Source organism: Antennarius striatus, chromosome 4 (assembly GCF_040054535.1).
Source record: "Antennarius striatus isolate MH-2024 chromosome 4, ASM4005453v1, whole genome shotgun sequence".
NCBI classification, from domain to species: Eukaryota; Metazoa; Chordata; class Actinopteri; order Lophiiformes; family Antennariidae; genus Antennarius; species Antennarius striatus.
Window position 1 is genome coordinate 7,452,739 of NC_090779.1, and position 28,000 is coordinate 7,480,738.

At 41.3% G+C, this 28,000-nt stretch overlaps 2 protein-coding genes across 2 annotated transcripts; one reads left to right on the forward strand and one right to left on the reverse strand.

The window, feature by feature from the left end:
* The first annotated feature begins 113 nt into the window (after positions 1-113).
* LOC137593728 (pyruvate kinase PKM-like) lies at positions 114-7,002 on the forward strand. The gene is made up of 11 exons (XM_068312669.1): positions 114-222; positions 1,181-1,356; positions 1,476-1,567; positions 2,999-3,130; positions 3,253-3,439; positions 3,553-3,823; positions 3,910-4,060; positions 4,141-4,293; positions 5,408-5,574; positions 6,273-6,454; positions 6,591-7,002. Exons 2-11 carry the CDS (start codon positions 1,206-1,208, stop codon positions 6,695-6,697), a joined length of 1,593 nt encoding a protein of 530 aa, XP_068168770.1. The 5' UTR covers positions 114-222; positions 1,181-1,205; the 3' UTR covers positions 6,698-7,002.
* Positions 7,003-8,918: 1,916 nt separating this feature from the next.
* LOC137593751 (potassium/sodium hyperpolarization-activated cyclic nucleotide-gated channel 3-like) lies at positions 8,919-25,329 on the reverse strand. The gene is made up of 8 exons (XM_068312712.1): positions 24,668-25,329; positions 20,398-20,821; positions 19,426-19,587; positions 18,484-18,702; positions 17,087-17,233; positions 16,573-16,813; positions 12,992-13,156; positions 8,919-10,733 (listed from the first exon to the last, which is right to left on the reverse strand). The coding sequence occupies exons 1-8, from the start codon at positions 25,327-25,329 to the stop codon at positions 9,226-9,228; spliced, it is 3,528 nt and encodes a 1,175-aa protein (XP_068168813.1). The 3' UTR covers positions 8,919-9,225.
* Positions 25,330-28,000: the final 2,671 nt, after the last annotated feature.

Consider the following 28,000-nt stretch of genomic DNA (forward strand, 5'->3'; position numbering starts at 1 on the left):
ATTATCCGAATTACTTTCGTTTAACTAATAATTTTAGTTACATATCTGAAACTTCGTACATGAATTCTCTTTCTTACATCTTCAACAACAAGTTAAGTATTACCTTACACGTCATGGACTATATTTTCACAGAGAAAAGTAGTTCCGGTTAGCGAGGAGCATAAATTCTCAGGTCTCAGTGGAACCAGTGGCGCATTCGTCCCTGCAAAGTTCACCCAGTAGGTGAGTAATGGCCTACTAACAGGCAGGAGAAAACCCTCATAAAATTAAGGAATGACGAAGAATCATTTACTAACGGTTTATTTATTAACTTTTAATTTGCAAACTAATGTTAATTACTATAGTTAATTACTATAATTACTATAGCTATTAAGTATTTTTAAAAATGGGGCAGTACATTGACTGTGGTGTGATTGTCATATACAGTATCTATCTATCTATCTATCTATCTATCTATCTATCTATCTATCTATCTATCTATCTATCTATCTATCTATCTATCTATCTATCTATCTATCTATCTATCTATCTATCTATCTAGCTATATATATATATATATATATATATATATATATAGACACACACACACACACACATGATCAATTGTCAGTCATGTTGCATGCCTGCATTATAGGCAGTGCGCTAAATCCTCCGAGCTCTAGATTGTTATGTTCATATTTCTATAGTTTCCTTTGTCCAACGTGAATGCTTTTTCAGTATAGTGATGATGCTCAGATGTTCTGAGCAGTATGATATGTTGCTTCGTAGCTCTACTGAGTTGTATTGCATTAAAAATCACAGTCTGAACCCCTCCAGTCTGAAGGCAAGTTGTGGTGCCTTAAAGTCAACCCAATTTTAAAGTCCTTTCTAAGCTATGACCTGTGGATCTGCCCTGGTAGAGTTTGATGCCTGAATCACAGGACGTTTTTTCTTTGCCTCTGCTTCTTTCTGTTCAGTGTTTAGTGGTAGTTAATGCAAGTATCATCAGTGGTAGTTAATGGAAGCATCATCAGACCTATTTATTTGTTGATTATTCAGACCAAACTAAGTGTTAACCTGGAAAGTCCTGTGTTTGGAGCCCATGAATGAGGCTATCTCCTATGTATCTATTAGATGTTCCTACTCAGAGGTAGACTTGTTGGGGCTCATTGATCACCTCTCTCTTTTTGTGTATGCACAGGACATTTCCTGACGCGGATCCAGTCATGTCGAAGTCAAAGGATATGGGGTCTTCCATCATTCACACCCAGCAGATGCATGCTGCCATGGCCGACACCTACATTGAGCACATGTGCCTGCTGGACATAGACTCCGAACCAGCTGTGTCCCGCAACACTGGCATTGTCTGCACAATTGGTTAGACTCATAAATAACATTCATGTTAGACACATTATTCAGAGATGATCTCTCTGTATATGGAAATAGAACAGTCATGTTTCTCTGTAAATTCCCATCATTCACGTATCTCCTTACAGGACCTGCCTCCCGATCTGTGGAGATGGCCAAGGAAATGATCAAGGCTGGGATGAACATTGCAAGAATGAACTTCTCTCATGGCACACATGAAGTGAGTTAGAAATATGAAATATAGCTTATTACAAGTTGTTATTTCTCTCTGCTTTAAAAAGGTATTTGCCTTGCAAAATAAAAATCACTCTATTGAACTACACGATCCCAAGTAATGACATCACAGCAGGCAATTTAGTAACAAATATCTAAACCAGAACACGCTGTGACCTCATGGATTCAAGCGGGTCAAGAAGCAGCGTGTTTGAGAGTGTGGAGGGAGAAGCACCACCGACTCCTCTTTACCCTGTCAGAGTGACCCTGTTGGGGATTTGCCCTGTACAGCTGCAGCCATCAGGTGACTTACTCTCGCAGCCTGGTGACTGTGGCTGGAACGCGATCCTTGAGCTTGAACATGACCCCCCCCCCCGTGCCAGTGCCGTGTCGTAACTTATGACTTGGCAAGCAACTACATCACAGCCCACCTTATACTACTGACCCCTCACCTTTAAAAGTCATGTCTCCTTATGTTTTCCACTGTCATCTTGGTGAATAGGCCATCAAATCTGAAATGTAAAGGTTAAGCAAATTCTTTTCTTTAGATTACTCAACTCTTAAGGTGGCTTTTGAGTTTACAGTGATGTTGTCAGTGAAAAGCTGGGTTTTCAGCAACAGACGTTAAAACATTAAATTGTTCATAACTCAAGAAGATCATGAACCCAGGAGGGTGTGTGTGATCTCTTATGTGAAGTGCAGAAATAGATTTGACCTCTGTCTCACTGGTGTGTTGGTTGCTTTTGCTGCTATAAATAGAAGTTCTCTGAGGGTCGGCTTCACACGTACAGCAAGAAGAGAATACAAGTGCTCGAACCACTAGTCATCATTGACTGGAGATGGTGGACGGATTCGACTGAATCTAGTCATCTTGAGCATTTCACCCCATTCACTAGTAGTGAAGGGCTCAAAGAAAGCCTTTTATTGTAGGTAACTGTTCCAATATAACAACATGACTTCCTGCAGGCTGGAGCTCTATTTATTCTTGTCACTCTTGGACTCAGATATCCACAGCCCACCACTGATTGTTGGTCAAATATCTACTTCACTAATTATCACTAAATATTTTTCAAATACTTCATGAATACCTGATGGTCCATGAACAGCTATTTATATCCAACTGAGCAATGTCATGTGCTACATGAAAATGTGTTGCAGCTGTCTGACAAGATTGACTGTGTACAGTTACACAACCAGCCCTGTCCTTGTGGCTGAGTTGGTCCTCCTGTTGTTGTTGTACTAATTAAATTTGAGGAATTTGAATGGTGATATATTCACTTTCTATTTAAAAAAAACATGATGGTTTTGTAACAATGTTTTTTGTAATAAATAACCAGTGTAGTTTATTCATGTAAATTCTTTTAATTTTGAATTTATAGTATATTTATTGAGGTTTTTGAAATAAGACTGCTCATTTATAACTCTCTACATCATCCAGTATCACGCTGAGACCATCAAGAATGTCCGTGAGGCAACTGAGAGCTTCAGTCAAGGATCTGTCGACTACAGACCTGTGGCCATTGCTCTGGACACCAAAGGACCAGAAATCAGGACCGGACTTATCAAGGGCGTGAGTTCTGGCCAAATTACCAAGGCTCCAATGTTGATTTAGCACAGATGATTATATGAAGGCTTCCAGGTTCCAGGTTTCCATTCTGAGATTGAACCTCCTCTCTCCTGGGTCTTGTTTAGAGTGGCACTGCTGAGGTTGAGCTCAAGAAGGGTCAAACTATCAAGCTCACACTTGATAACCAGTACATGGAGCAATGTGATGAAAAAGTTCTGTGGCTCGACTACAAAAACATCACCAAAGTTGTGCAGAACGGGTCCCATATCTATGTTGATGATGGCCTGATTTCCCTCAAGGTTAAAGAAATCGGTAAGCATAAAATCAGTCATCTGTTTTGCTCATAGTCTCAGTCTTTATACAGATGTTGCTTTTACTTCTTTAATGATGCAAAATAAGTTTCTTTTCCTTCTCTGTGTCTTAAGGCAGCGATTACCTTATGTGTGACATTGAGAATGGCGGTATGCTGGGCAGCAAGAAGGGAGTCAACCTGCCTGGAGCTGCTGTCGACCTGCCGTCTGTGTCTGACAAGGACATTAAAGACCTGGAGTTTGGTGTGGAACAGGGTGTTGACATGGTCTTCGCCTCCTTCATCCGTAAAGCTGCGGATGTTCACGCTGTCAGAAAAGTCCTGGGTGAGAAGGGCAAAGACATCAAGATCATCAGCAAGCTGGAGAACCACGAGGGTGTGCGCAGGTGGGGGGATATCTGGAGGTTAAACACCAGTTGCACAGGTGTGAACCTTTAACAATTGTTGAACTGATTTGTTGTTTTTCTCATAGATTTGATGAGATTCTGGAGGCTAGTGATGGCATCATGGTTGCCCGTGGAGATCTGGGTATTGAAATTCCAACGGAGAAGGTCTTTATCGCCCAGAAGATGATGACAGGACGGTGCAACAGGGTCGGAAAGCCCATCATCTGTGCCACACAGGTCTGGGATATCTAGAGGAATATTATGTTGAAAACATTTTGAAAAGTATCTGTGTGTAAAATTATACTTTTCCTCCACAGATGCTGGAAAGCATGACGAAGAAACCTCGCCCAACCCGTGCTGAGGCCAATGATGTCGCCAACGCCGTGCTGGACGGGAATGACTGTATCATGCTGAGTGGCGAGACCGCCAAGGGAGACTACCCCCTGGAGGCTGTGCGCACACAGCACAGGGTAAGAGCAGCTCTGGGTAATCCCACTAAAGGCTGTGTGTGTGTGTGTGTGTGTGTGTATGTGTGTGTGTGTGTGTGTGTGTGTGTGTGTGTGTGTGTGTGTGTGTGTGTGTGTGTGTGTGTGTGTGTGTGTGTGTGTGTGTGTGTGTGTGCTAAAGAAGGTCATCAGTGTTTCTTTTTCTTTTTTGCAAGTTAATTATGAAACATTTGATGTTAAAATTGTGGCAGTTTCCTCTTGTTATTAAAGCTACCAAATTCACATGATCAATAAACCAACTGGTGATGATGAATCTCGTCCTTCATCAGGTCTTCATCAGGCTCAATTTTTTGTGGAAGTGTTTGTCACACTGGATAAATAAAAATGTGTGATTGTTGCACATTGCGCTCTGCTTATCAAGATTTAAAATCTCATATCTGGAAACAAATTATTATAATTATTATTATTATTATTATTATTATTATTATTATTATTATTATTATTATTATTATTATTATTACGGTTGTCATTATTATTATTTATCTTATTTTCTATCTTTTTGTAAATGTAAACTAACTTATTGTAATATTTTTTGACAGTTAAAATATGTTATTAAGAATTTATTTATTAAAAATAATATTTTTACTCATATTAAGCGTTACTCTTCAAATTCTGTCTTTTTTTCTTGTACTTCATGTGCTCTTTGTTGCAGTGTGGTCATGTTTTTTGACTTTTTAACAAGACCCGTATATATTATTGTCATGTTTTCATCATGTAAATTACATGTGATTAAGAGAAAAAGTTTATCTTGTGAGCTGCTCATTTGGTTTTGTTTGCTTTGATCCCTACACTCAGTTGTGTTATACTAACATCTCTATGTGTGTTTGTGCATCGTGTTTTAACGGTGTGATTATATAACTCAGATTGCATGAGTCTGAGGACACGCAGTGCACAGCGACAGTTCATGGACATGATGGCCGCCACTGCTAGCCATTAGCTTCATGTTTCAGTGTGTGTTCAGGTATGAAAGTTAATCACCTCTCTGTTTTTTCTCTTAACTCTGAACTAACATTCAGTGTCTGTGTACACCCGACTCAGCTCTAATCTGTGTCATTATTTTTGTTTGGTGTATAATCAGATTGCACGTGAAGCCGAGGCAGCCATGTTCCACAGGCAGATGTTCGAGGAGCTTCGTCGCATCACCCATCTGACCCGTGACCCCACAGAGACTGCTGCTATTGGTGCTGTCGAGGCTTCCTTCAAGTGCTGCGCTAGCGCCATCATCGTTCTCACCAAGACTGGCAGGTAACACTCAGAGAAGGCCATTCTGTAGATCTCCATCCTGTGTTTCTTTGAGTCACGATATCTCCATGGCTCCCGCTGTGAACAAGAATTGGCACACTACAGTCCTTCTCTTTCCCTCTTTGGCTCCACCTTGACGTTAAGCGTGCCAGCTTGCCCTGCATACAGTCCGTACTCCACTTGTGACCTTTTGAGATGTGAACTCTGACATTTTTTCTGGTTAATTTTAACTCCTTGTTAACTCATCTCCTTTTGGAGTTGATCCAAACTCCACATGATTCTGAGTGCACATTACCCTCGGCTGATGGGTTTCCTAGCCGTAAGTCCACATTAAATATAGATTTTTACACTCTAGGAGATGTGTAAAGAATCATTTCTTGTTTTCCTTGACACTATAAAGCTTTATTATGCTGAGTTGTGTTGTTAAGCTACAAAACATACTGTGTACCAGGTGAAGCACCTTATTTTACCTTCAGTAGTTGGTAGCCAAAATTGTGAGTATTCTACCGGTCACAAAGACATCAAATGAACAATGCTGATTTCACTGACTACCTATTGTTTAAAAAACTAGCTCTTTCCTAACTACTCAGAATCAGCATAAATAATTTGCTCTTTTAGGGTCTTATTTGTTCTTAATAGGGTTCAAACTGAAACATTAATGGTTATACACTTTTCTAATGGTTCGTGTTTGTTCCCTGCAGGACTGCTCACATGCTGTCGAGGTACAGGCCTCGTGCACCCATCATCGCCGTGACCCGTTCCCTTCAGACCGCCCACCAGGCCCACCTGTACCGGGGCGTCTACCCTGTGCTGTACAACAAGCCTGCTAATGACGTCTGGGCCGAGGACGTTGACCTGCGTGTGAACTTTGCTCTGGAAGTTGGTGAGTACTAAAGTGTTTTTTTTATATCTTGACCTAAGACGACATTTTAACATCAAAATAGAAGAGAAATCATCAGTAGTCATAATACTTCATGTGTAATTAAGTGAATCCAACAATTTTTTTTTTCTATCTGCAGGCAAGCACCGCAAATTCTTCAAGTCTGGAGATGCAGCCATTGTTGTTACCGGCTGGCGCCCCGGTTCTGGTTATACCAACACCATGAGAGTTGTTCTGGTGCCTTGAACTTCATCAGAGGGCATTGCAAACAGCTCCCCCTCCCCACTCCTCTAACCTGCCCCCCCCCCCTTCTTTTCTTTTGGTCACTCGAACGACAGGAACCCTAAACCAGGCTTTTTTCTTTTTTTTTCCAAAGGACTAATGAGCGGTACAGGCAGTAACTCTGATCCCTGTCTTCTTCCTGTTTAAAATGCCTGGAGTACAAAATATTAAATAAATAAAACGTTGGGAAATAAGCAATGCTGTTAAAAATACACAACAATGTTTCACAACAATCCTGTACATTTTTATTATAGATCACTATTATGAAACATTCTCTCCTGCCTATTTTCATTTCATTCAAAATGTCCTTTTCCAATTTTTACTTTTTACTTTACACAATTTCTCAAGTTCATTAAATCTGTTTTTCAGCCAAAAAAGACAGCCCTGTTCGTGATTATTAGTTGTTGCTTGAATGAGCAGGCAGGCAAAAAATTTCAGAATTTGAATATTTCATTCAAAATTACAATTGAATACCTCTCTAAAAAATATAATCTATGAACATTTACATGTTACATTAGTATATTTAAATAATATTCAGAAATTTCTACTCAGCAAAAACTCAATGATAAATAAAAATCACATCAGATACTATTCAATAATGAAATCTTATTAAAACAAAAATAGCTCGTGTAGTTTTATTCTATACACTGACCTGTCCGCTCTTCATCACAATGATCACACCAGAACTATTTTCAGACAATAATTTGTTATCTTTGTTATTTTCTATATTGCACCAAAAAAAAAACTATGCAGTTCTCAATTTGTACGCTGGTTTCAAGCCAGAAACTTGTTGGCGTAAAAGAAATCAACACGTACAACAAGCATCATTTATCTTTTGTTGTTTTATTGCATTGAATTCAGTAGCTAAAATAAAATATACCTACATACAAAGGTAATGCAGTCCTCAGATTTGTGGTTCAGAAGGCAGCAAAATGAGATATAAATATATAAATACTGAATGAATGAATGAATGATGAATGAATGAAGGAATGAATGAATGACACTTCCTTCATACACACCTTTTAGTTGAATGCATTCAAGTAACCTTGCTCTCGAGCTGAGTGGATGCCTGTGGGGGGGGGGGGGGGGCTGTGGGGGTTGTATGGTAGGACAAGAATACTAATGAGGGATTGAGCGAGCCCACCGGATCGTGACTGGCTAGTGGCTGACAGTAGCTCTATTCCTTCAGGGTCAGTAACCAGGCAGCTCAAAAAACTGGGCAGGATCCTCCTGTCCAGCTAACCGGTCAGCTGCTTGGTGTTCCTCAGCAGGTAGCAATGAGTGAAAGGAAATGACAGTCTGGGTTTAAAAATAGCCTTCAGTGATAAGTTATATTATTTCAGCATATTATCACAAAGCAGCAACTGCTCAACAACAAAATGTGAAAATTTTACAATCAAATAATGTAAAATGAAAAGAGGTAAATGTGAAGCAATATGACCCTTCAGGGTTTCTTGTTAACCGTGCATCCAAGAAACTGCTTTTAGCCCTTTGACTGGTGCAAGAAACATTCAGATCAGTCTTAGTGCATTGCTGGTCTCAGGATGTTTGATTATCCACAGTTCCCTTTTTTTTCATCAGTTCAAACTAAAAGCAGAATCTCACTCATTGATTCAAGTGTACCGATATGTACCGATAAAAAAACACCGATTATTGCATACTGTGCTGATGGCACCCAAACCTCGGCTCAGGTGTGTGTTCTCAAACTGAAACATGGTGACACCAGGTTGTGTGCCGGGCCAAATGCTGGAGCAGCTCTGAATGGATGAAACAGAAATGTACAGTTTTACAGAAAACCATAATCGTCCTCAAGTTCAACCCAAATAGTGAATCCACTCCATACAGACAGGCTGACATTACATTCATTGCTTCAGTTTTTTAAATGTGATCTGACTTGGGTAACCCATTTGGGTGTGCAGTATTGCTGAAACGTTATCTTGGAAGACGTGTTGTCATCTGAATACTACTTTTGGGGATAAATGAGTAAAGGACACCATTTGTCTCTCCTCTAACTTCTTGAGGTATAACCTTGCATTCAGACGGCACACTCAAGAGAAAGGATTAGAAAAAAAATTCATTAATTTTTGGTTTAAATCATAACTGGATGCAGCTGTGGACAAATATCAAACGAAACAGGTTAAGGTAAAATATTACACAAAACTGCCTGGAAAAAGGGGTTTAAACAAATACTTATAACGAATCACAGTGTGGTTATAATACAATACAGAGAACAATTGATATTTTTATGGTGGTGCTATATATGCCCATCAATAGGTTTTGGATTTCATGACTATATTCAATATTCAATATTGTAAAAAAATATCCATAATTGTCCGTTATAATTCATGATTCATTCACTCTGATTAAAAATTAAACCACTGATCTCCAATGTGATTACAGTGACACACCCTCCTACTTTAAAATTTGAACGTGGTTTAAGTGATTCCAGGAAGGAGACGATCTTTCGTTTGTTCAGAGGGTGTGTTCGTACCTCACAAATTGGACGGCAGTTTGGACTGTTTTTGTTCTCTGTCTATCTTGACAGGGGTTGTAGCAATGGATTGAATCTGAGGTTCCGGCCCTGAATGAGTTTGAGCAGCTTGGCCCGGGATCGGGCCGTAGGGTTTACTAACAGTGGTGGAGGAGGAGTAGGGGCTCAGCCTCCCCCCTACCCCTTGTGAAGAGCCGCTCGTGGCCAAAGGCCTTTCCTGGTATATAGAGATATGAGAGCCTGAGATAGTCTTGATTTCCTGGGTAAAGAGATCCGCCGAGAACTCATCCCTGTCTTTGAGAGTGCAAGCCACCCTGGGGGAGCATGAGGTCAGGTGGGTGGTAGAACTCTCAGACCCCACAGTGACCTCACTATGGCAAACTGTCCTTCCTCTGACGGGGCTCTGAATGCTGGGACTGTGGACTGGAGGTGTGTAGCAGGGTGAGGCCTCAGCAGATCCATACTGAGCCAAGGAGGCGAGAGCTGAGTGTTCTGGGAGAATCTGAGGGAGGAAAGCAGACTGGAGACCTGCAAGGCTCTGCTGGGCCAGGGAGGCCGTGGCCCCACCTCTGATTGCAGACCCTGGCTGAAAAAATCCACCAGACGAGTGGGTGCTGGTGATGAAGGGAAATGAAGGGCTCAGACCACTGGATGTCCTGCCTGCTCTGTCATGACTTTGCCCCATCTGTTGTACATTGGCGTGAGAGGACTGCTGCAGCTGGCTTAGTATGGGGCCAACTGAGCTGCAGATCAGAGGGCTTATGGTGGGGGCAGTGGGGGCTGGGAATCTCCCTACTAGCCTCCCTGGCACCGCCTGCTGGAGAAAACCTATTGGGTGTGGTGGAGTGGTCATGGCACCGTGGAAAGGTTGCGAGTGGAGCTGAGGGGAGCAATAGGAGACAGCGGCCTGGCTGACAGGGAAGACAGGAGGCATTCCACAGTGGGTAGGATGAGGTGAGGGCTGGTGTGTGGGCAGAGGGCCCAGAGGCTGCAAGCTGCTGGTGAAGATGGGCTGAGACACCAACGTAGGTGACACAGACCCAGTGGAGAGATGGTGCATCTGGACGGACCCAGATGTTGGACTCTCTACCTCAGATCTGAATTTATTGGAGCTGGCAGGAGAACCAGGCCCTGAACCACAGCTGCTGGCTGCATGAGCTCCAACAAGGATTTTCTTTGGATGGCTGGTGGGGTCCTTCAGGGAACCAGGTGCCAAGGGATGGTGGAAGAGGATGGGAGGCAGCTGGGATTGGTGGGCCAAGGCCAGAGCCAACGGGGTGGTGGCAGCGGCAGCCTGCAGTGGGGCTTGAATCAAGGGTGTCCAGATGACAGGAGCAGGAGATGGGGGAGCAGGTGGAGGATTTAGGCTGGTCTGAATCAGTCGTGTGCACTGGGCCATGTCGCGGTCATGCTGCACTATTCTTTGGATGATCTCACTCTCTTGTAGGTTTAGAGTGCCAGAACTTTGGTGATGCTGAACTTTATGCTGAAGAACAGAATTTCTCTTCCCTGTTAGGAAAATAAAAAGAAGGTCAGGTTGTTATTTTGACCATAAATGAGTAGATACCACATAACGTTAAGATCCTAATTTAGTGATATAAAAGTGATATTAAAAGTGATAAAAGTGTGTCTATTTTTAGGTAACGTATTTTATAATAGCGGTATTTCAAACCAATGCCTCACTGATGCAGGACGTGGTACTTCATTTAATACTAGCTTATTCTCTGCATTTATTTTCTGTGTAATATATGATATATGTAATATATGTGTGTGTGTGTGTGTGTGTGTGTGTGTGTGTGTGTGTGTGTATATATATATATATACTGTATATATATATATATACAGCGTATATATATACAGTGTATATATATACTGTGTGTGTGTGTGTGTGTGTGTGTGTGTGTGTACATATATATATATTATTAAAAGAGAGGAAAGAGTGGAAAGGACTTTCAATATCATACAATAACACTAAGAGTAGAGGGTAGTGCTGTGAATTTGCAGCATCAAGTCTGCCAAAAAGAATGTGCCTCTGCCAAGCCACAGCCCCCTCTTCAATTAAATCAAGCCTTATTCAAACTCACAGCCTATTGACGATCATCCTATTTGCAATGTTAAAAAAAGGAAAAAGACAATAGTATGTGAATGTGATATAGAAGTGCACTCACTGACATTGCCCGACATCCACTGACTTTCCCTCCACGGAGGTTATAAAAAAACTCCACCTTTTATTGTCTTGCAGCGTGCAGAAGAACATGAGTTAAACTATAGAGTTTTATATTGCTCTGTATTCTTGTGTAACAGATTTACACAAGATTAATTGGGCAATTTTTTAAATGCAAATTAAACAAGTTTGAGCCTGATTTATCTATGTAATTCCAGGATGGATGATATACCTGAGTTTGGAACATGTACAGTACATGTATTATCATTGATTGCTCCCACAATGCAGCTGTGGACAGATTAAGAGATCACTTTACGATTTCTTAAATCAACCTGTCACATCTCATTCTACTTAATAACATACTGATCAGGTGTGAACCAAGTCACATTTAATGAGAAAATATTATTTTTAAAAACACCGCTGTGGTCATTACTATCCTCCTGCCACAGGACCAGCTGGATGGCACTAGTCGTACCTCGAAAGTAACTGGAATAAAAAAATAACCACTGTCCATGCCAGAAGAGTTGAAAAAAGGTTCTTAGTGAGGAAAAGAAGGGTTTAATTTTGGCTTTGCTGCAGATAAATATAGCGAGTGTCAGGTTGCTTTCGTCCTTAAAATTTTATAGATAGCAGTTCATACGAACAAAGTCAAGCAGCAGGCATGGAGGACAGACTGGAGGAGGGCTAAAGCAACTCTCCACCAACCGGATTGACTGCCAATTCATCAAAATGTTACTGAACAACCGTAGGATGACATCAAATGGTCTACACAGAGAACATTGAACGGCAGCTGTGATGAACTGCAAAGCTAGAAAAAATGCCAAGGTCTGCAAAAATTGTAAAAGAAGACCTTAACACTAGAGCCCTCTCATGGCCAGTCCAATCTCCTGAACGATAGTGAAAGTGAGTAGAACGCAATTGAGAGGAAAATGGAATGTCACAAACCATCAAATTTTACTGCCAGTAGTGGCACAAAGTCACCAAACAATAATGTAAAATACTAGTGGAGGAAATGCTAAGATGCATGACAGCTGTGCTTGAAAATCAGGGTTAATCCACCAAATATGGATTTTTTATTTGTGACGTTAAATCATTAGTACTGTCTTGCTAAAAAAAAAAAAAATCTTTGCATTACTCAAAGTCAGAAAACACTGCATCATTGCAGGGACTTTTTAATGAATAAATTCTACACCTCAAGATGAGCTGTTATATAAAGAAAATCTTCTTCCACAAATCTTCCACACATTTCCCCACTGTGGGACAATAAAGTTTTATTATTATTATTATTATTATTATTATTATTATTATTATTATTATTATTATTATTATTATTATTATTATTATTATTATTATTATTATTATTAAATCTACAAGTTTGTTTTCACCAGCTCCCCCTAAATATACAAATACGTAAAATCCAGTAAGTTAAACTTGGAATCAGTCATAATTATTCATAGTACAGCAGTAACTTGATAAAATTGTGTAATTGATTAACAATTTAAATAAGAAGAATATGAAGAAATCTAAATTCAACATCAACACATAAATAATTAGAACACATTAAATTGTATACACAGGTATTATCTCCGAACAAACACCTTACCGATGCGGTCAAGGCGGTCGAGAGCGACCATCTCAAAGGCCCTTCTCATCATGGGATACTCCTCCAGCACTTCATTGAAGTTGTCCACTGACAGAGAGTACAGCCGGCAGTAGTTATCTGCTCGCACGCTGGCCGTCCGCCTGCCGCGGGTCAGCAGGCAGATCTCTGAAGGGGAGGAGGACAGAGGGGAATCTGTGTGACGTCCTGCTGAGGTCAGAGCTCACCATTTAAAAACATGGGAAACTAATTTAGTCTTATCTAGTTACACTTTTGGCACATCTCCCTTGTTCTTAAAAATGGGCACCAGCACACTTCCCCTCCATGCCTGAGGAATGGAGAAGTGTGCTGGTGCCCATTTTTAAGAACAAGGGAGATGTGCAGAGTTGTGGAAACTACAGAGGAATAAAGCTGATGAGCCATACAATGAAGTTATGGGAGAGAGTAGTGGAAGCTAGACTAAGGGCAGAAGTGAACATTTGTGAGCAGCAGTATGGTTTCACACCAAAAAAGAGTACTACAGATGCAGTATTTGCTTTGAGGATATTGATAGAGAAGTACAGAGAAGGCCACACGGAGCTAAATTGTGTTTTTGTAGATCTAGAGAAAGCTTATGACAGGGTGCCCAGAGAGGAACTGTGGTATTGTATGAGGAAGTCTGGAGTGGCAGAGAAGTATGTTCGAGCGGTGCAGGACATGTATGAGGACTGTAAGACAGTGGTGAGGTGTGCTGTAGGTGTGACAGAGGAGTTCAAGGTGGAGGTGGGACTACATCAGGGATCAGCTCTGAGCCCCTTCTTGTTCGCTATGGTGATGGACAGGCTGACAGACGAGGTTAGACAGGAATCTCCATGGACTATGATGTTTGCAGATGACATTGTGATCTGTAGTGAGAGCAGAGAACAGGTGGAGGAGAAGCTAGAGAGGTGGAGGTTTGTCCTGGAAAGGAGAGGAATGAAGGTTAGCCGCAGTAAGACAGAGTACATGTGTGTGAATGAGAGGGACCCAAGTGGAAGAGTGAGGTTACAGGGAGAAGAGATCAAGAAGGTGGAGGATTTTAAGTACTTAGGGTCAACAGTCCAGAGCAATGGAGAGTGTGGAAAAGAGGTGAAGAAGTATGTACAGGCAGGATGGAACGGGTGGAGGAAAGTGTCGGGTGTGATGTGTGATAGAAGAGTTTCAGCTAAAATGAAAGGAAAGGTGTACAAAACTGTGGTGAGACCAGTGATGTTGTTTGGTCTAGAGACAGTGTCACTGAGGAAAAGACAGGAGACAGAGCTAGAGGTAGCAGAGATGAAGATGCTGAGGTTCTCTCTGGGAGTGACCAGGAAGGATAGAGGTGTTAGAGGTTTTGGAGATAAAGTCAGAGAGGCCAGACTGAGATGGTTTGGACATGTCCAGAGGAGAGATAGTGAATATATTGGTAGAAGGATGTTGAGTTTTGCACTGCCAGGTAGGAGGCCTAGAGGAAGACCAAAGAGGAGGTTTATGGATGTAATAGATAGATAGATAGATACTTTAATGAGGGAAGACATGAAGGTAGTTGGTGTGAGAGAAGAGGATGCAGAAGACAGGGTTAGATGGAGGCAACTGATTCGCTGTGGCGACCCCTGAAGGGAAAAGCCGAAAGGAAAGAAGAAGATCTAGTTACACTTTTCCACTACAAGTTGTGTGATATATTACAACCACATTGATAATATTTTAGAGAAATTCACAAAAGGAAAAGCAAAAACAGTTCATTAATATTGATTAGAGAAAGTAAAACATGAAGACCAATTTCCTCTGAACCCCACAGATGGAGCACTTAATGCAATTTCTGCAGCTTACAGTTTGTGCTGACCTCGTCTGTCACGACAAATAAGACAAATAAATAATGCGCCATTTATGAAAGCAGTCATATTTTTCAGACAGATATTGAGGATATACAAACACACAAATAACTCTCTCTTCTTGCATGAGTTATGACGTGATTATGAGGTTCTGGAGTGTGTTGGTTTTACTCCCCATTTATCTATGCCATAACTCTATGTGTTAATGATTACACACAGACAGACAGACAGACAGACAGACAGACAGACAGACAGACAGACAGACAGACAGACAGACAGACAGACAGACACACACACACACACACACACACACACACACACACACACACACACACACACACTGCCAATCGAGGTCCTTCTACCCTCACTGTATGGTCCAGTACATCCCAAACCGTCTCCATTGGGTTCAGGTCAGGTGATATGGAGGCTAGGTCATGTGACGCCAGCACTCCAACCTTACTGGTCAGAGCCTGGGGGTGTGTATGGATTCATCCTGTTGAAATAAATCACATCCAACTAAACACCAATCAGATGGGATGGCCTGTCGCTGCAGGAGGCTGTGGTAACCATGCTGGTACTGTGGGTCTTCAGTATTTAACACATGTCCCCAGAACCCCCACCACTACCACCACACCACCACACCTCCTCCTCCATGGTTCATGGTGGGAACCACGCATGTGGATCCATCCGTTCACTTGCTCTGTATCGCACAAAGACACTGGACTCATCAGACCAAAGCACAGATGTCCACTGGTCTGATGTCTAGTCCTTCTTACTCCAAAAGAATCTCTTCTGCTTGTTGCTTTTCTTACATGGTGGTTTCTTAGCAGCTATTTGACCATAAAGGCCCGATTCGACTCAGATGAATTTATCCTCAGCAATAGACGTGACCTTTGGCCTTTCATTTCTGGGGTGGTCCTCACGTGATCCAGTTTCTAGTGGTTTTCAGGACTGCACTTGGGAATTGATGCAATGTTTTTGCAGTTTTCAGGACAGACCGACCTTCAGATTTTAAAGTAATGATGGACTGTCACTTCTTTTAGCTGATTGGTTCTTTCCATAATATAGATTCCAACATTATGTCAACTGGGTGACCGACCTGACTTCTACATAACACAACTAATGGCCCCAACCCATTAAGAAGGCAAGACAATTAACAACCTATCCTTGACAAGGCATACCGGTGAAGTAGAAACCCTATACAGTATATCTGAGTGTGTGTGTGTGTGTGTGTGTGTGTGTGTGTGTGTGTGTGTGTGTGTGTGTATATACAATCAGATATACAGTACCGTGTGTATTTTTATATATATATATAATATATATATAAATGTGTACAGACACACACACACACCTTTGACTTGTCGAATCACACTGGCAATAGATGAAACATAAATTATATATAATTTTTCCTGGATGACATTTGATTACGCTGTACAGACAACATAATAAGGACAACTGCAAATGGAAAATCATGGATTTCAGGTTTAAATGCGATGTGAACAAAAGGGAAACCCCACAGACAGAATCAAAGACACAAAGCTTTGCTGCTCTTAGTCCCGAGACCTTTTAAGGAGATGATGTGGACAAATTTTCCTCTCTGTGACAGTCAGGGAAGTTAATCTGCTGAGTGCTCGAGCAAAATAAATCAAAGAATCATAATATTGTCAGTCCTTCACATACATTCAAGCTGATTCGCTGACAGCTACACAATGCATTAGCACACAAGACACACAGGAAGACATGTGCAGACGTTACCTCCAAAATAAGACCCGTCTGACAGCTTGGTGTCTTTGCTGCTCTTTGTCAGGACACTGACGACGCCGTGCTGAATGAAGTACATCTTCTTGCCAATGGTTCCTTCTCTGATGATGTAGTCGCCCGGTTGGAAGACCTCGAAGCGCAGTTTCGTCAGCATGGAGGTGACAAAGTTTGGATCGGCGTTGGCAAACAGAGGCATGGAGGCCACCAGTTTACGACAGTTAAAGTTGATGATCTCCTGGAGACGACACAAGACACAGGCAAGGGCAGAAAGGTGATGTATTAAAAGCTTGATGCTGTAAGTGAGGCTTTCCTCTCACAGTGTCCCGTCATTACTAATTAGCTTACAAGATTGTTATCGGTCAAGGATAAACAGCAATATTAGATTACACAAATAATGAACTGTAAACTATTAGCAACAACAGTAATCACATAATAAATTTACAAGAATTGACAATTATATGTAGAAACAAGCAATTTAATTTTAATGACTTTAAGAGTGACCTCTGACCTCCCGCAGTGGCTCATTCAGCTCCTCTAATATGCTTTCCTCGTCAAACATTTTTCCCTGATATCGATGCTCGTAGTAGTCGTGGATCCTCTGACGCATGTCTGCAGGGAGCTTGTGGAAGGACATGTACTGCTCCACCTGTTTATACTGTGACAACACAAGTCCAGGTGTCAAGAGTTCAATCAAAGCATCTCAGTAAAATCACAGCAGATGTTTTGCAACTACATTTGTGATCAAGACAAAATGCAAAGTCATGTCAAACTGAAAATATTACAGTGATGGATGTGTTGGCTCAGGGGTGGACTATAATGCGCCTCATTATGTTAACAGTCACCTGTCAGGCCATCTGTGAAGCCTGTCCAGGCAGCAGAGCTGCGCCTCTGGCCCATCTGACACATACAGTTGTGCTCTGCAGGCTGCAGCTAATGACATTAACTAGTCTGTCCTTGAGCTCCACCAGCACCATTGTACCAGTGGTCCACGTCTGTTGTGTCCTGCTGTAAGTCACCTCCACCCATTGTTTCTTTTCAATCATCAACAAAAGCAGATGAAAAAGCCCCATCCTCTTTGTCTATGCCACTCAAATGAGTCAGACATTTGCATCAGGCAGATAGAAGTTTTTACATTATTCTATAAATGGAATTCTGTCTCTCATGATAAATTTTTAAAATGCATTAAAATGAGTCGAGGAATATTTATTGAGAAGTTTTACTCAAGAAAAAGCAGCAATAACATGATGGGAAAAATATATAATGTAATATAATATAATGTAATATAATATAATGAAATATAATATAATATAATATAATATAATATAATATAATATAATATAATATAATATAATATAATATAATATAATATAATATAATATAATATAATATAATATAATATAATATAATATAATATATTAATTATGATAATTTTTATATCATACTTTTTCATTTACACATGTTTAAATGATTTAATATGTTGTGATGGTGTACTCTGCGCAAGTAAATAAAATAGAGGGAAAGAATTATTGTATTTTCTCTCTAAAGGATGCTTATATTTTTGCCAAATGAGGTATTAAAATTTTAGTTTAGTCTTGTAGTATCAAGCCAGATTGTGATTAAGGTGTAAATAACATTTAACTGCTTGAGTTTGTTCTCCTGGGTAAATTAATGTCTAACATCTATTTCTAATATTTTTATGAATTTATTGTATTTTCTGTATAAAAATGATCATATGAAATCTAGAAACTATGCTAAGTTTAATGAAAAGAGAACACTAATGTAACATTAAAAAGGAATACTGTCAACAGTACTTGTGTAAATACATTTCACTTCTTTTATTGCGTTTTTTCTCTTCAGAAAGAAAACAAATTTTATGAGGTTTGCAAAAAAATCCCAAACACCCACCTTTTCTTGGTACTGCCTTCTGGAGGAGTCCAGCGACTGGATGAGTGCTGTCGCATGACCCACAAACATGGCAAAGCAGGTAGCCCCCACAATCATGCTGAGGATGGTGAGCCACACGTCAGCCATGCCGATGGGGGGGTACAGGCCGTACCCGATGCACAGCATGTGACTCATGGCTTTGAACAGGGCGTAGGAGTACTGCTGACCCCAGGTGTCATTCTGTAAGCCATGAAGAGGAGGAAAGAAACATTTATAAATACCCACAATGCTAACGCTGCAGCACATCAGTGGAAGCCTGTCCAGAATTTTATAGCAAGACTACAGGTACTGACTGACAGCTTTATGTTCCAGGTTTATTGGCTATGAAGCTCCGCAGTGTCATAAAACACATGTTAAAGTAATCCTGACTCATCCATGTCCTGGTTGATTTATGACCAGTACATAATACAAACTTATTTAAACAGATAATTAATCACACTGATTAGTGGTATAGTATAGTAGTATAATATGCAGGGCTGCCACTAATCATGCCACTATTTAATTCACATCCCCATTATTTATCCTAACTTTATATTTGTTCAAAAGAACACCAGAAAAATGAGCTGCTATAATTTAGTACAGGGTTTATGAGAAAATGTTAGGCTTTTAGGTGCGCCTTATAGTGAGGAAAATACGGTATATTTTATTATGAATCTGGATTAAACGGCTGGATGAAGAAATTTTATTTGATTTTTGCCCTTTTATTTATCAATGACAATTTTCTCATGGCATAATGGAAGCTTCATCATGAAAAATGTAACTGTGAGCGTGATGTCTATGATTGTGTGCAATTTCGCGCATCTTAAAAGAAAAGCTTGGATGGTGCTCTGCTGGAAATGAACCATAACAGTTTCATTATTAAAATATTTTGGATGCTGTGTGACTCCTAAATAATCTACTTACCACCATCTTGTTTCTGGTGACCCAACAGTCAGGAGGGAAGTCCTGCAGCATGGGAACCAGGAACTGGAGACAGCCATCCCAGTGACACAGCAGCAGCATCATACCAATCAGATTCATGATACGCACCATGGCACTGGCAAGGTCATAGGTCATATGGAAAACCTGTGATACAGATTATCTACATTAATGGAACTGAAACAAACAAATACACATCTCTTTGTAAATACATCTAGAAAATTCCAATTCTCTCATGCAATGAGAGGATTTGAAATACACAGTGGGTTGTGTGAGAACCGGTGGACACAGGGGTCCTCCACCAGATCACAATGTTCTTAATCTGAGACAGACCACCAGAGGTTAACTCAATGTTGTGTAATCATCTGTAGGACACATTAATGGTCTGTGAGCAGAGCAGCCTTTAGCTGGACTTATAAAAATAAAAGGCTGCGGGAAAATATCAGTTAGTAAGTTGATTTTGTGGAAATCTCTGAGGAAATCCCACAAATTAACTTTTACAGCATTAAAAATATGCTTGTTTGTTTATTTTTTACAATAAGTGTCATTGTGTATCTTTCCTGAAAAAAGGTACTAATCCAGAAGGGGTTATTAATGAAGAGGAATTAGGAATAACCCCAACTCAAGGTAAATCTCACAACAGTTGGCCTTCACAAAGCGGATCATGCAATAATCATTATTTTCATTATTGGTTGATCTAATTGTTCTGTCGGAACTATGGAAAAACAATCATCACAAATCTCAAAGCAAAATCTGAAAGCCACGTGGCATTGTCACACGACTTCTTCTGCACAGCATTTGAAGACTTAAAACATTCACATTTAAAAAGGTCTAAGAAAAGAATATTTCTCATTTTTATAAACAAAAGATCTGTTGAATATTGAGTGAGAATTCAGCTGCTGCCACCGTTATGTAGTCAGAGGTCTGCTATGGAGAAGCTGCCCCTGCAGGCTCTACCTCTTCCCACTGGTGGATGTAGCGGATCAGTCTGGAGAGGCGCAGCAGCCGCAGCAAACTCAGGATCTTGGTGAAACGGACGATCCTCAAGGCTCGGGCCGTTTTGTAAAAGTCAGAGTTTATGCGTGTCTCCACGATGAGAAAAATGTAGTCCACAGGTATGGAAGAGATGAAGTCCACCACGAACCAGCTCTTCAGGTACTTGATCTTGATTTTTTGTGGGTCCAGGATGATCTCCGTGTTGTCCTCCTTGACGATGCCTGTGCGAAAATTGAGCACGAGGTCCATGAGGAAGAAGGTGTCTGAAACCACGTTGAAAACAATCCAGGGTGGCGTGTGCTCGTCCTTGAAGAAGGTGATGCCCACAGGGATGATGATGAGGTTCCCAACCATCAGCAGCAACATGGTGAGATCCCAGTAGAACCTGAAACACACAGAACAGCTAGCCTCAGTCATTTAGACGCTCATGGTTCTACATAAGTCATTAAATTCATTCACATCTTAAATAGAATAACTGAATATTATATCAGGATATATGAATGATTTGTGTGTGGTGAAGGAATGGACAACATTTTAGTTTCTGTTATAAATGTGAGAATGGAGAGATGAGAGATGAAAATGAGGAGGGAGAAAAGGTGGAAGGATGTGGAACAAAAGTCCTCAACTAAAAACCATCAGAGCATCAGCAGCTACGTTGGAATTAATTACTGTATTTTTTTAGTCGTATTTGAAACAAAAATAGGAATATTTTCAAATTAAATCCAACACGGGGATTTCATGGTTTATTTCTTATACTTATGAAATTAAGCTGCATAATGTTATTCTCTGGGAAAATACAATGGATATTTCAACATTTTTGGTACATTTTGCAAAAAAAAAGAGAAAAAAAATGAAGATAACAACTGAAAATAACATTTACCAATAAAAAGCATAAACCAACCATGAAGATTTATCACGGCCCCTGAGAAACGATTGATCTCTATCTGTTTTCTCTCATCAACGCAGTAGAACAATGATTAGACAGACACTCAGATAGAAGCCAGTTTTCTCAATGGCTGCTGTTTGATTCACACAGCAGATTTCTAAGTGTGTCTCTCTCTGCATGCTGAATATGTGCTGCATATTCAAAGCGTGTAGCAACTTCCAATGGAAATGAATCTCTGGAAACGTGAAGTCACACTGTCTTAAAATCCAGTAGACTTAAGTTCAAATGAGGAAACGAAACAAAATGAAACTGCTTCCTCGCGACCAAAGTAACAGAGATGGTTCTATAATCCACTTCAACACAGAGATATACAGGAAAATATATTGTTTCTACAATTACGTCTCCATATGTTGTAATTGTGTGATATATTTATATTTTCCACCTAATTTCACCCATTTGTGACTGGCTGATGCAGAAGTAAAATGCTTTTCAAATTAAACACAGCTTGTATTGTTTGGGTGAGATGAAAAATGTTATTTGTAGGGAAAAGACTAATGCCTAATATTTCATTTGAAAGGACCAACAGTGTGTCGACATTAATAAAATATTTAAAAACATTTTTATTGAGTCACAGTTTCACTTTAAATCTGGTGACCATTACCAAGAGTAGGAACAATGTAGATTAATGCCTTGTTGTCACATCTAGCTATTTCACGTACTACTGTGAGTGCTTGTGAACAAATTACCGTCATACGTGAGATGAGAACGCACGCATGCATGAGCCTGCTTTCATCCAATCCAGAGACCTAACTAAACACTGATCGATCCCACAGGAGCCTGATACACCTACAGGCCCGACAGAACGTGTGTGAGGACTGTCGGGGGGGTGGGGGGGGGCAGGCCTATGACAGTGCAAGCATTACACCACTTAAAGGTGCTGCAAACGATCCAGGAGAGGAAGATAAATCAGAGGAAATGTAACGTTCTCCTCAGCGCTTCTTGAGCAGCCTACTGAACAGACTGAGAGAAAAAAGGGGTGTTTGAATAAGAATGAGCCGTTCTTATTGTGATGATGATGATGGATCTATATACAGTAAAAGAATCCATCCTTTTTAAGGAGCAACAGGCAGCAAACTGAGGCTTTTGTCTTGGATTCAAACGAGTGTGCAGGACAGAGGGAACTGAGGGGGAACATCCAGTCCCACACGTTGGTTTCTTCCAAACCTTCACAGGTGAACATCACACAAAGAGGGAAACCAGTTACGATCAGAGTGGCCATTTGTTTTAATCAGCTTTCCGTTGTCCCCTGCCAAACAAAGCATTTGCATTCCGCTCTTCATCTGTGTGTTTTCTCTGTGGTGACACACTGGTCCTAATTGCACTTCCCCTCCCTAGCTAAATCCACCGTTATCTCCTGGGAATCCATGTCATCTCCAGAAGTCCGCTCCCATCAGCCAGATGTTACATAGTTAGCATTACCGTTCTGCACACGTCACTGTGTGACAGAACACGGCAACAGCTGGACTGCAAAAAAAAAAAAGGGCCAGTGCATTACCGTTGTCCCCTGCAGACCAACAGGTTTCACCATCAGCTGACTGCGCATGCAGCCGTCGGCCCAGTAAAGATCAGTGAAACTTGTTGGCCTCACCACGAAAACACAGCCGACGATTGTGGCGTCTCTAGACCTCCACTGGGCCGCGATGGAATCTTGCACTATTTGGGTCAGAGTATAACTACGTTAAAGAGCATGAGAGCACAAAGAGAGTGGAGCTACAAGCAAAGTGAACACAAAAAGGCTTAAAATGGTGAAAGGAGCTTAGATCAATCAGGACAGCTGAAAAAGGGATCACATTTGTACTAGAGATACTTATCTCTCACTGCCAGAACACAGCTGAGGCACAGCAGCCTGCATGCAGCTCAGTGGCTTAACACACACCTGTACTGTGGCTCCGGCCCACCAGCAATCATAAGCATATTTAGACCGCGTGACAGTTCAGCATGTCTGCTGCTGCATCCATGGAAAGCATTGATGAGACCGTTGTTACTTAGGGCACAAACAGCGAGGCCCTGTCTATACGGGAAGCAAGGAAAGAATGTGTGTGTTATCGTGGACTGAGCTACACAGCGGTTGTGGTAACACACACCATGTCAACACACAACAGATATTAGGGGGTGAAGTCGACTGCTTTAGGATTAGGATCAAATTCATCTGTAAGCCAAAAATGGCCCAAATACTCTTTAATAGCACAAAGGTTTTACACCTGTGACTTGAAATGGGATCTGTGGGATAAAGTGGCGTCGGCAGGCACCCCTCCTGCCCCGTGTGGCAAAGTACCGACACCTCACCCCAACAGCTGGACGTCCTGATTCCCTTCAACGCTGTTTTCAGTCCAATCTCTCTCTGGGTCTCTCTCTCTATGTGTGTGTGTGTGTGTGTGTGTGTGTGTGTTTGGTATGTTGTGGTGTGTCCCCTCCCCGCCTTCACCATCTCTGCTCCATTAGACTAATTGTACTGTAATAATCTCCACTGATGTGTGTTTCTAATATCTTGAATGGTTATGTTACCCTATTTTGATTACCCCATTTCCAAGCCCCTGCTGCACTCTCTGTAATCCATTGCCCTCGCTAAATGATATAAAAATGTGTAATTCAGATGAGTGGAAAAAACTGCAGTGACTCACACCAGCGTATTGGCCGGTGAAAATATGACAGTGAGCCTCAAGGTTAAATGTCATGAAAATCCCTTGATGGTGGTGATGAACAGAATGCTGGTTTTGCATGCAGAGGGCAGTGAGATGTAGAGCGTGCACAGGTTGGCACAGTTTGGCACACAATTTTATTTTTGTGTTGGAGATTGGTGGCTTAGATTGCTTTAAAGCTTGTATTAAAGAACACACAAACACACAGATGCACGCACACAAACAAAAGAAGGACTTACACACTCTTTACATCCTACATATGTATGATATAATATGCCTGCGTTCATAAGAGGATTTTGTAAATGCCAGCCAGCTCCTTTATGAAACAGCAAATATTTCCCTCAAATAATACCCTACACCGTATAAGTGGTTGAAATAATGAAATGATCATTTTTACATAGGGAGGCATTAATCTGTTCAAGGTATCTGTGGATTACTGTATGATATTCTACACAGCCCTGATTGTCGTGTTTTACATCATTATTGTGCGTAAAAGAAAAAACACTCCAAGGGAATTTAGTGTGTGTTTGTGATATAAAGTTAATTCTAGTTTCATTTCAAATTAATCTAAGATTAATATGTGATCGGGTCACTTTCCCTTCAGTCACCACTGTTTGTCAAACCAGCTTTTCTGGACGGAAATTACCTGAAATCACTGTACGGGTGGATTATCCAGAAGCCGGCGGACTTGACGCGCTCCCTCTCATGCTCCACGGCCCTCTCGCTCCCCAGCATCCGCAGGGAGAACTTGTTGACTCCCGGTTGGAGCATCGCCCCAAACTGCCGGTGCATGAAGCCGGCTTGGTACAGCCGGTCATCTTCGGGTATGATTTGCTCGGTCCCCTCCAGCTTGATGAAGTTGGACTGGTCAAACACCGCCGCTTGTCCGGTTGCGCCACTCGGACCGCGCGTCGCTCTTTGCGGGGCCCCGGGGCTGTTCTCACCGGGGAAACGCTCGCTGACACCCACATCAGCCTCGGGAATGAGGCACCGCTGCTCCGCCGGCTCTGACCCGACAGGATGCCGCCCGGTGATGGAGGAGCCGCTGCCCCTAAATAACCGACAGTCCCCGTTTAAGTTGGTCTTAACAACAACAACAGCGTCCCTTTCCAAGTCTTCGCTCCTGGCCTCCTCCACGCTCCTGCAACTGCTGGCAGGAGACAGAGAGGACAAATGTTTCAGCGGGATACTTTTCTTCTTAGTGTCCTTGTCGCCGTTGTCTCCATCATCAACCACGAAGGCTTTTTGCCCAATGTTTTGCGGCAAGCTGTAGAGCCGTTTGCGCATAGAAGACTGGAACCTTTCCATGTTGAAGAAAAAGAAGAAGAAGATGAAGAAGAAGAAGAAGAAATGCGCTCTAAGGGTAGCCCAGGAAAACAGAGGGATGAATCATGAGTCTGGTACAGTTTGGGGTGCCACTGGAGGCAAAACAGTGACGGCGCATCCGCAGGACAGCTTGTCTCTTCTTGGACACTTGGAACGTGCCTCCGTCCGCCGGTTCGGGCATCGAGATGCGTCAACGCGCCGCCGCCTCAACCCGACAGTCATGAAAAGGCGCTGAACCGCAAATGCGTGTAAATCCAGGTAACCCAGCAGCGTGCCTACCAGAGCGCATCAGGATGCAGCATGTTTAGCGTCGGACGTGTCGGAGAGGAGGGAAATGATGCTGATGCTGCTGCCGCTGCTCAGATCCTCAATGACAAAGCATCATCTCCACCTCCCCAAAAATATCCGAGCTCCCTGTCAGGACGAGGTGATGACACACATGCAGGCAGCCAGCCGCTGCATCCACGGGGCGCTGACATCACCGATCCATTAGCCACCATCCCGCTTTCTAATAAGGTGAATATTGATGGAGTTAATCTATCAGGTTGCCATAGGAGCCAGGATGGCACATGCGCTCACCCCCGCCCAGCCAGGACAGCTGGAGAGAAAGATTCAAGGCTGAGAGAGTTGGAAGTTAGTTGAGGAGAAAGAGGATGTCAGGGATTGTGGTGTTACTGTTTTATGTCTGTGTTCCATCAAGTTCCTGCTGGAAGCTGGAAGGTCAGGAGTCAGGAGCGTGGATCATGTTTCACGGGTCGCAACAGTTGTTTGTCACTTTGAAAGCATGGCGAAATCATTACAGTAAATAAAAAACAGAAAAGCTTTAGGTTTCACTGCAGGTGACTGGGATCTTAAAGTAGAGAGAGAACTTTGTTTTAGAAATGTTCAAAATCTGATCTTAATCATGCAAACAGTGGTGCTAATTATACAGTAACAACAGCAGCAAACAGATCAACAACAATAATCACTTTTATTAATACAGCACTGTTTGGAAGAAAAGCAGCTTTACAGTAATTTAATATCATGAATCTTGTGATGAAAAAAGGTGCACCTAAAAAAATTTATTAACTACTAATGGTGATTAGAGATGCATACACAACGGAAGGATAAAAGAATGAAAATGGAAATCAAATAAAGAGCAGTCATTCAAATGAAGTCAGTGAGGATAGAGTAAGTGAGGATAGAGTAAGTGAGGATAGAGTAAGTGAGGATCGCATGAATAAAATATAGAATCTGTTAATGGTATTTTAGAGGTAGGGCAGCGGTGCAGAAGAACAAATTTGAAGCACGTCTTTCATGAACTGTCTCCTTGACATCTGTCAGTAACGTTTTCTTTTTGCTTCATAAATCACTGAAGCTTTTTGCCTCTAACTTTATTTTAGTTAGAGACAAAATTTTGTAAACCATGACCAGTAACCTTGAGGCCAATTCTGGATGCGACAAGAAATCCTGAACAAATGAACTGATGTTCTCACGTTCCCTTGGTTCTGGTTGATATAGTGCAGGTGCAAATATTTGAAGAACACGAACACTCAAGTGTGTGTGTGTGTGTGTGTGTGTGTGTGTGTGTGTGTGTGTGTGTGTGTGTGTGTGTGTGTGTGTGCTTTTCTGTTTCATTTTTGTTGTTGCTTTTGTGCGAGGCAGTAACTTGTGTCACAGTTACCTTTTAGAAAACCTTCTTGACTGCATTTTGGCTTTTTTTGATCCATAAATCATCTGACACTGTGATTGTTTTTCAATATTAATGCAGTTAATGTTGAAAAACTTGGATCTGAATTTGAGATAACACTAAGACTTGTGTTTGCATTTGGAATAATTTATGATATATTATATTGGGATTTGACAACCCTTGAACTCCGGCGAGATCCCAAAGATATTCTCTTTTCTATATATCAACTTCTCATGAAGAGTTTTCCATTTTGAACTCAACCGTTTGAGGTTTCATAGCAATCCATTGTGTTGAATTTGGTCTGATCGGTGCTCCCTTTGGGTTTTTAAAGAAGAAACCAGAAATCCTGGAAGCTTAGGATGGAATGGTAGCCCAAGATTTTTGACTTTGATATAAACTCTCTTCTTGAACACATGGAAAGCTCAAAACTATAAATGACCAGTCGATATCCGCAACCTACAGATATGCAAGCCTTATATAATGACAACAAGTTTCTTCTTTTTCTTCTGTTCCTCTTCATCCCTATCAGAAAGGATCTTTGTCTCTGTCAGAACTGCATGTTATAAACCCCAACAGAGACCTGAGTGTCCACATGTTTGAACAATGCTCACATTGACATATCTCATGTCATTATTTGAAATATTTCATTTGAAAAAATGTTTATTCTGAATATCCTAATGTAAAACAGTACAGAAGGGAGTTTTATTAACTTTCTCGACACAACGACGCTGAACTCTTTTCTGTTGTACCAACTTTTAGAACTTTGAATGTAGTTGAATCCAAGTTAATTCAGGTGTATCAGAGTCAGAAGGGACCATTGATCAGAAAACAAACAAACAAACCTGAAACGTCCTGCAGAGCATCAACGTTTTCAGGTGGTTAAATCCCACAGACCAAACATTTTGAGTCACACAGAGACGTGATGAAACTTTCAGCTGGCACAGAATGACATTGGCATTTCATTTGGAGAAAGGCCATCGACAG